Below are 10,213 nucleotides of genomic sequence, written 5' to 3'. Positions count from 1 at the left end.
GTACAATAAAGATGCTCTTAATTACAAACCCTCTCGTGTACATGTGTGGAGTGATTGTACAGAGAGGAGCACCACAGAGGAGTTCCTCGCCAGGACCATCCCCAAGTGACCAAAGGGACCCTGATGAGGTGGAGGCGCTGCACTGGACCTAGGTAGGACTCAGCACACTACCTCAGCTGTCTGTCTGGACGGGTCCTCCCCATACACCATCATGCGGGAGACTCGGGAGTCCTGTAGCCAACAGGTGCACCACCAGACACAACTACACTGTAATGGGGACTGGTTAGACCACAGGGGCCAATGTGAGATTGGGTGGGTCAGGCCAGGTCAGAAATACCGTTACATGGGCAATACTTCTACTGCGTTATTGACCGTGGGGAAACTGCGATCTGGCCATGGTCATGCTGCATTTCGTCTGCAGTTTCTTTGAGGCAAACTGCTAAATTAATCAGGCTGCATCTGTGTGACGTATAATAGGATCCATGTAAAGAATGTGCCAATGTTTTGTAATTGCTTGTTTGATAGTATTATGTGCTTTAAAATGTTGAGTAATGAATAATGGTATTTGGCCAACAGTGGTTTTGTTCCCATCAAAGTTGGTTTGAGAAGATTCTATATTTTCCTCTTTGTTTGTGATTATAGGTATTTGTTTCATTTTTTTCAAAAGAAATGTTATATTATAACAGGTTTTCAATTTTTTTATGTTTTGTTTCAGATGTGCAGATTGAATCAGATCTTTTTTTATATCCCGTTTAGAAAATCTCTCACAGAGAAATGATGCTTGTGATTCAAATTCAAATTCCTCTGTACAATTATGTCTCGGTCTTAAGAATTGACTATTAGGAATGTTGTCAATTCATTTCTGTTCATGATTACTCATTAGGTGCAGAAATATGTATTTACATGTGAAGCTTGAGAGTCCACAAACAAGGAACTGCGAAAGCCTTCATCAGGCCAGTACATAGACTATCCTTCTAATGTCCAAATCGGATTCCAGCAACTATGAATCAGTCACTCGTTCTATGGATTCCAAAAAGACATTAAGGAGCACCTAGCCATCCTGGACTGGTATCTCCTCTTGGCACCCCTTGCCAAAGGAATGTGGGAGAAAGTGGTACCAACCAGCACCACGTTGTTATGTGAACATGGACTTTATACATTGTTATTGTATTTTATATGGTCCACGTTTATGTTAGATATAGTGGTATCTACTGATACTAGAAGACGAGTGTCCAGAAACAGGATTGTTTATTTCTGTGTGTATTTTCTGCTCTCACACTGCCAGCTTTCCCCAGGGAAAGTTGCATGTTTCCCCTGTTCTAACAGTCTATGCTGCCATGAAAATTGCATTTAGCTGTAACTTAATTCCCTTTACACAAGCCACTAGTTAGTTGCCCTGGCAACCCCCCAAAACTCATAGCTGAGTTTGGTTTAGCCCTCTTCCCCTCCCCTTATCTGCATATTGGTATGCCCCTTGGTTTGTTCCTGCCTGGAAAGGAAGTGTGCTTTCTTTTCATCAGCAGACACAGTGAGTAGACATCCCTGTTCCCTTAGAAAGAAATTCATTTTTTACCTTCCCCCCATAACAAAGCACCTTCATCTCACAAGGCTAATTCTCCTGACAAGAGATATTTGCTATCATATCTACATGCAAGTTCTTTTATATTTCTGTTAACCACACTCAAGAAAGTTGAAGAAAATAAAAGGAGTTTGTGTGCTTTAAAAAGGGGACAAGATAAGCTTCATGGAACTTCTCACCTTCCACAAGTGAGTCGGGTCCGGAATAAATATATATCTTTGTCCGAATTTGATTCAATATAAATAACCAGGTCCAGGAAACATGTGGAATCAACATGACTCTCGCTAGTAAATCTGAGGTTGATATCATTCTCTTTGAGAAGGTTGAAAATTGTGTAAAAGATTCCTTACTCCCATCGCAAATTATGAGGATGTCGTCGATGTAGCTCCTCCAAAAAACATGTTGTGGAGGAGATACATTGACCACCCAAATGAGAAATGACTCCCACCATCCCATAAGTAAATTAGCAAAAGAAAGTTCAAAACGTGTCTCCATCGTCATGCCACAAATGTATCAATTAAATTGTGTCTCAAATTAAAAATTATTGTGAGTATAACGCTGCTGCCAGAATCACTCTACTCTTTCCTAGATCTGTCTCAGCATCTCCCCTCATGAAATCCCCCTCCTGGCTTCCGATCAAATCCCGCGTCTCACACTCCATTCTTCTCTTCACTTTTAAAGCTTTACACTCTTCTGCCCCTCTTTACATCTCAGCCCTAATTTCTTGTTATGCACCATCCAGACTCTTGCGTTCTTCTCAAGGATCTCTTCTTTCTACCCCCTTTGTATCTAAAGCCCTCTCCCGCCTTAAACCTTTTTCACTGACTGCCCCACACCTCTGGAATGCCCTTCCCCTCAGTACCCGACTAGCACCCTCTCTATCCACCTTTAAGACCCACCTTAAAACACACTTGCTTAAAGAAGCATATGAATAGCACTGTGGATATTTGAACACATGATACATAAGCTTGGCCCCCTGCAGACGCACCAGAACGCCCTCCTACTGTCTCTGTACGTTCTCCTACCTACCAATTAGATTGTAAGCTCCTCGGAGCAGGGACTCCTCTTCCTTAATGTTACTTTTATGTCTGAAGCACTTATTCCCATGAGCTGTTATTTAAATTATCTGTTTATTTGATTACTATGTGTATTACTACTGTGAAGCGCTATGTACATTAATGGCGCTATATAAATAAAGACATTCAATACAATACAATACAAAAGGAGTGATAAATTGTTGTTGTGTGAGTGCTTGTGTGCTATGTAAAGATAAAATGAAATAAGTTGCTTTAAAGCCTCCAGAGTGGAGTATACTGATGTAAAGTGATTGGATATCTAAAGTGGCTAATCTATCGTTAGAATCCCAAGTGATCATATTTTATATTGAAGAACTGAAGCGGTGTGTAATAAATAGGTGAGAAGGAACATTTTAAAACAAGTTGTTGAAAAAAATAGAATTAATCCGTGAAATGATAGGGTGCTTTGGTGGGTTAGTGAGTGATTTGTGAACTTGATGTGAATGATGTAGGATGGGGATAGAAGGTGCTGGAATATATCAAATCTGACATTCTGATTTTGTGAGAAGATCTAAATTTAGTGCCCTATCCATGCTCTTCTATTTAGACACCTTCCGTCTCTGGAACATACCTTACAGCTCATTTGAGTGAATGGATATGATATTATAGGTGTCTTACGCCCCTATTAAATAAATGCCCCTGATGCGTTTCACCCAAGCTCACAAGAAGCTGACACTGGGATTGGAACTGGGCTCTGCTGCTTCAAAGTTAACTAAGCTACTGACGCTCCCCAAAGCACGAGCTGATACACGTGTGAGAAACAGCCATACGTGGCATAATATTGTGATGCTAACATACTGGGTGTAATATTGTAATATTTATATTTTAGGCCATTATTATTTACTTCTTTATTCTACATTAAAAAACCTCCACAGTTCCGAGGTGACAAATTCCAGCAGTAGACAGGTCTGAGTGATTACAAAGTGTCTTTATTAAATGCAGCTGCATCTACAGACAGAATAATATGCGCAGAACAGATACCAATCCCCAAGCAATGACCCCACAGGCTGAGAAACAAACCAAAATAAAATCCAGGAAGAAATGTAACACAAGGATACTCCCATTTCCTGCACGAGGGGCCTGCAATGCGCTGCGTTACACTGTGTCACAGGCCTCTCTGACAGGGAAAGGGGGTTACTTGTATCCCTGCTGGGGTTTCCCACCGCCGCTATCAGATCCCATCAGGGACTCCGACCTTCGGAGGCTTCCGCTAAATACGTCACTTCCATGGGAACGGGCTGCGTTGTGTAGGATGTCACTATCTTCCCTCTGGTAGCGGCTTCCCAGGCGGCTTCGGCAGGTTCCTTTATCCGAACCTAAAAAGGTAGAAAATACTATGTTATTTTGTGTAATGAAATTCAGGCTTAACTTGCGATGCAGATAACACAGAATCGAGCCCCGATACCAGTTACAAGAGCTCAGGGACTCTCCCCCATATTGGAGCACTTTCCATTATAATATGCGCATTGTGTAACGCTTCCCTAACTTCTCTAGCTGTAAAATGACAATTTTGTGCACGATGAGCAAGTATTACAGCAAAGACCTTTCCACATACTGTATTGCCACATACTGTATTGCCACATACTGTATTGCCACATACTGTATTGCCACATACTGTATTGCCACATACTGTATTGGCTCAAAGTGATACAAGATAAAAAAAATAATGTTATTTGCACTGAAACTGCCCTGATAAATCTCATTTTCTAAACACCAATTTACTGTAACATTTGCACATTTTATTCATATACATTTTTTTCACACTCTGTGTATACAAATATATATCACATTGGGGTCTATCTATTATTCCCATGAGAAGTGTGCGTGACTGTATAACAGGGTATAATATTCAGCTTGGAGCTGAGTGAATGTTAGGCGCGTGTGCCTCAGCTCTCCCCTATATAACACAAGTCATTAACCAGCGGGGCTCACACTATGTAAGACCTGGAAGTGCCTCAGCTCTCCCCTATATAACACAAGTCATTAGCCAGTGGGGCTCACACTATGTAAAACCTGGAAGTGCCTCAGCTCTCCCCTATATAACACAAGTCTTTAGCCAGCGGGTGTCACACTATGTAAGACCTGGAAGTGCCTCAGCTATCCCCTATATAACACAAGACATTAGCCAGCGGGGCTCACACTATGTAAGACCTGAAAGTGCCTCAGCTCTCCCCTATATAACACAAGACATTAGCCAGTGGGGCTCACACTATGTAAGACCTGGAAGTGTCTCAGCTCTCCCCTATATAACACAAGTCATTAGCCAGCGGGGCTCACACTATGTAAGACCTGGAAGTGTCTCAGCTCTCCCCTATATAACACAAGTCATTAGCCAGCGGGTCTCACACTATGTAAGACCTGGAAGTGTCTCAGCTCTCCCCTATATAACACAAGTCATTAGCCAGCGGGGCTCACACTATGTAAGACCTGGAAGTGCCTCAGCTCTCCCCTATATAATAAAAGTCATTAGCCAGCGGGGCTCACACTATGTAAGACCTGGAAGTGCCTCAGCTCTCCCCTATATAACACAAGACATTAGCCAGCGGGGCTCACACTATGTAAGACCTGGAAGTGTCTCAGCTTTCCCCTATATAACACATGTCATTAGCCAGCGGGGCTCACACTATGTAAGACCTGGAAGTGTCTCAGCTCTCCCCTATATAACACAAGTCATTAGCCAGCATGCTCACACTATGTAAGACCTGGAAGTGTCTCAGCTCTCCCCTATATAACACAAGTCATTAGCCAGCGGGGCTCACACTATGTAAGACCTGGAAGTGCCTAAGCTCTCCCCTATATAACACAAGTCGTTAGCCAGCGGGGCTCACACTATGTAAGACCTGGTGGTGCCTCAGCTCTCCCCTATATAACACAAGACATTAGCCAGCAGGGCTCACACTATGTAAGACCTGGAATTGCCTCAGCTCTCCCCTATATAACACAAGTCATTAGTCAGCGGGGCTCACACTATGTAAGACCTGGAAGTGCCTCAGCTCTCCCCTATATAACACAAGTCATTAGCCTGCTGGGCTCACACAATGTAAGGCCTGGAAGTGCCTCAGCTCTCCCCTATATAACACAAGTCATTAGCCAGCGGGGCTCACACTATGTAAGACCTGGAAGTGTCTCAGCTCCCCCCTATATAACACATGTCATTAGCCAGCGGAGCTCACACTATGTAAGACCTGGAAGTGTCACAGCTTTCCCCTATATAACACAAGTCATTAGCCAGCGGGGCTCACACTATGTAAGACCTGGAAGTGCCTCAGCTCTCCCCTATATAACACAAGTCATTAGCCAGCGGGGCTCACACTATGTAAGACCTGGAAGTGTCTCAGCTCTCCCCTATATAACACAAGTCATTAGCCAGCGGGGCTCACACTATGTAAGACCTGGAAGTGTCTCAGCTCTCCCCTATATAACACAAGTCATTAGCCGGCGGGGCTCACACTATGTAAGACCTGGAAGTGTCTCAGCTCTCCCCTATATAACACAAGTCATTAGCCAGCGGAGCTCACACTATAAGACCTGGAAGTGCCTCAGCTCTCCCCTATATAACATAAGTCATTAGCCAGCGGGGCTCACACTATGTAAGACCTGGAAGTGTCTCAGCTATCCCCTATATAACACAAGTCATTAGCCGGCGGGGCTCACACTATGTAAGACCTGGAAGTGTCTCAGCTCTCCCCTATATAACACAAGTCATTAGCCAGCGGGGCTCACACTATGTAAGACCTGGAAGTGCCTCAGCTCTCCCCTATATAACACAAGACATTAGCCAGCGGAGCTCACACTATGTAAGACCTGGAAGTGTCTCAGCTCTCCCCTATATAACACAAGTCATTAGCCAGCGGGGCTCACACTATGTAAGACCTGGAAGTGTCTCAGCTATCCCCTATATAACACAAGTCATTAGCCGGTGGGGCTCACACTATGTAAGACCTGGAAGTGTCTCAGCTCTCCCCTATATAACATAAGTCATTAGCCAGCGGGTGCACACTATGTAAGACCTGGAAGTGTCTCAGCTCTCCCCTATATAACACAAGTCATTAGCCAGCGGAGCTCACACTATGTAAGACCAGGAATTGCCTCAGCTCTCCCCTATATAACATAAGTCATTAGCCAGCGGGGCTCACACTATGTAAGACCTGGAAGTGTCTCAGCTATCCCCTATATAACACAAGTCATTAGCCGGCGGGGCTCACACTATGTAAGACCTGGAAGTGTCTCAGCTCTCCCCTTTATAACACAAGTCATTAGCCAGTGGGGCTCACACTATGTAAGACCTGGAAGTGTCACAGCTTTCCCCTATATAACACAAGTCATTAGCCGGCGGGGCTCACACTATGTACGACCTGGAAGTGCCTCAGCTCTCCCCTATATAACACAGGTCATTAGCCAGCGGGGCTCACACTATGTAAGACCTGGAAGTGTCTCAGCTCTCCCCTATATAACACAAGTCATTAGCCAGCGGGGCTCACACTATGTAAGACCTGGAAGTGTCTCAGCTCTCCCCTATATAACACAAGTCATTAGCCAGCGGGGCTCACACTATGTAAGACCTGGAAGTGCCTCAGCTCTCCCCTATATAACACAAGTCATTAGCCAGCGGGGCTCACACTATGTAAAACCTGGAAGTGTCTCAGCTCTCCCCTATATAACACAAGTCATTAGCCAGCGGGTCTCACACTATGTAAGACCTGGAAGTCCTTCAGCTCTTCCCTGTATAACACAAGTCATTAGCCAGCGGGGCTCACACTATGTAAGACCTGAAAGTGCCTCAGCTCTCCCCTATATAACACAAGTCATTAGCCAGCAGGGCTCACACTATGTAAGACCTGGAAGTCCTTCAGCTCTTCCCTGTATAACACATGTCATTAGCCAGCGGGGCTCACACTATGTAAGACCTGGAAGTCCCTCAGCTCTCCCCTATATAACACAAGTCATTAGCCAGCGGGGCTCACACTATTTAAGATCTGGAAGTGCCTCAGCTCTCCCCTATATAACACCTGTCATTAGCCAGCGGAGCTCACACTCTGTAAGATCTGGAGGTGCCTCAGCTCTCCCCTATATAACACAAGTGATTAGCCAGCGGGGCTCACACTATGTAAGACCTGGAAGTGTCTTAGTTCTCCCCTATATAACACAAGTCATTAGCCAGTGGGGCTCACACTATGTAAGACCTGGAAGTGTCTCAGCTCTCCCCTATATAACACAAGTCATTAGCCAGTGGGGCTCACACTATGTAAAACCTGGAAGTGCCTCAGCTCTCCCCTATATAACACAAGTCTTTAGCCAGCGGGTGTCACACTATGTAAGACCTGGAAGTGCCTCAGCTATCCCCTATATAACACAAGACATTAGCCAGCGGGGCTCACACTATGTAAGACCTGAAAGTGCCTCAGCTCTCCCCTATATAACACAAGACATTAGCCAGTGGGGCTCACACTATGTAAGACCTGGAAGTGTCTCAGCTCTCCCCTATATAACACAAGTCATTAGCCAGCGGGGCTCACACTATGTAAGACCTGGAAGTGTCTCAGCTCTCCCCTATATAACACAAGTCATTAGCCAGCGGGTCTCACACTATGTAAGACCTGGAAGTGTCTCAGCTCTCCCCTATATAACACAAGTCATTAGCCAGCGGGGCTCACACTATGTAAGACCTGGAAGTGCCTCAGCTCTCCCCTATATAATAAAAGTCATTAGCCAGCGGGGCTCACACTATGTAAGACCTGGAAGTGCCTCAGCTCTCCCCTATATAACACAAGACATTAGCCAGCGGGGCTCACACTATGTAAGACCTGGAAGTGTCTCAGCTTTCCCCTATATAACACATGTCATTAGCCAGCGGGGCTCACACTATGTAAGACCTGGAAGTGTCTCAGCTCTCCCCTATATAACACAAGTCATTAGCCAGCATGCTCACACTATGTAAGACCTGGAAGTGTCTCAGCTCTCCCCTATATAACACAAGTCGTTAGCCAGCGGGGCTCACACTATGTAAGACCTGGTGGTGCCTCAGCTCTCCCCTATATAACACAAGACATTAGCCAGCAGGGCTCACACTATGTAAGACCTGGAATTGCCTCAGCTCTCCCCTATATAACACAAGTCATTAGTCAGCGGGGCTCACACTATGTAAGACCTGGAAGTCCTTCAGCTCTTCCCTGTATAACACATGTCATTAGCCAGCGGGGCTCACACTATGTAAGACCTGGAAGTCCCTCAGCTCTCCCCTATATAACACAAGTCATTAGCCAGCGGGGCTCACACTATTTAAGATCTGGAAGTGCCTCAGCTCTCCCCTATATAACACCTGTCATTAGCCAGCGGAGCTCACACTCTGTAAGATCTGGAGGTGCCTCAGCTCTCCCCTATATAACACAAGTGATTAGCCAGCGGGGCTCACACTATGTAAGACCTGGAAGTGTCTTAGTTCTCCCCTATATAACACAAGTCATTAGCCAGTGGGGCTCACACTATGTAAGACCTGGAAGTGTCTCAGCTCTCCCCTATATAACACAAGTCATTAGCCAGTGGGGCTCACACTATGTAAAACCTGGAAGTGCCTCAGCTCTCCCCTATATAACACAAGTCTTTAGCCAGCGGGTGTCACACTATGTAAGACCTGGAAGTGCCTCAGCTATCCCCTATATAACACAAGACATTAGCCAGCGGGGCTCACACTATGTAAGACCTGAAAGTGCCTCAGCTCTCCCCTATATAACACAAGACATTAGCCAGTGGGGCTCACACTATGTAAGACCTGGAAGTGTCTCAGCTCTCCCCTATATAACACAAGTCATTAGCCAGCGGGGCTCACACTATGTAAGACCTGGAAGTGTCTCAGCTCTCCCCTATATAACACAAGTCATTAGCCAGCGGGTCTCACACTATGTAAGACCTGGAAGTGTCTCAGCTCTCCCCTATATAACACAAGTCATTAGCCAGCGGGGCTCACACTATGTAAGACCTGGAAGTGCCTCAGCTCTCCCCTATATAATAAAAGTCATTAGCCAGCGGGGCTCACACTATGTAAGACCTGGAAGTGCCTCAGCTCTCCCCTATATAACACAAGACATTAGCCAGCGGGGCTCACACTATGTAAGACCTGGAAGTGTCTCAGCTTTCCCCTATATAACACATGTCATTAGCCAGCGGGGCTCACACTATGTAAGACCTGGAAGTGTCTCAGCTCTCCCCTATATAACACAAGTCATTAGCCAGCATGCTCACACTATGTAAGACCTGGAAGTGTCTCAGCTCTCCCCTATATAACACAAGTCGTTAGCCAGCGGGGCTCACACTATGTAAGACCTGGTGGTGCCTCAGCTCTCCCCTATATAACACAAGACATTAGCCAGCAGGGCTCACACTATGTAAGACCTGGAATTGCCTCAGCTCTCCCCTATATAACACAAGTCATTAGTCAGCGGGGCTCACACTATGTAAGACCTGGAAGTGCCTCAGCTCTCCCCTATATAACACAAGTCGTTAGCCAGCGGGGCTCACACTATGTAAGACCTGGTGGTGCCTCAGCTCTCCCCTATATAAC

General features: G+C 45.4%; 1 protein-coding gene across 1 annotated transcript in view; it reads right to left on the bottom strand.

The window, feature by feature from the left end:
• Nucleotides 1–3,564: 3,564 nt before the first annotated feature.
• Nucleotides 3,565–10,213, bottom strand: part of LOC142492546 (antileukoproteinase-like) — a 74,495-nt gene continuing 67,846 nt past the window's right edge. The window contains exon 5 of the mRNA XM_075595249.1: nt 3,565–3,971. Coding sequence (XP_075451364.1) covers nt 3,962–3,971 — 10 coding nt within the window. The 3' untranslated portion in view covers nt 3,565–3,961. The remainder of the gene's footprint in view (nt 3,972–10,213) is intronic.

Source organism: Ascaphus truei, chromosome 4 (assembly GCF_040206685.1).
Source record: "Ascaphus truei isolate aAscTru1 chromosome 4, aAscTru1.hap1, whole genome shotgun sequence".
Classification (NCBI taxonomy): Eukaryota; Metazoa; Chordata; class Amphibia; order Anura; family Ascaphidae; genus Ascaphus; species Ascaphus truei.
Note: the sequence above shows the minus strand (reverse complement) of the source record. Positions and strands in the feature narration are given on the sequence as shown.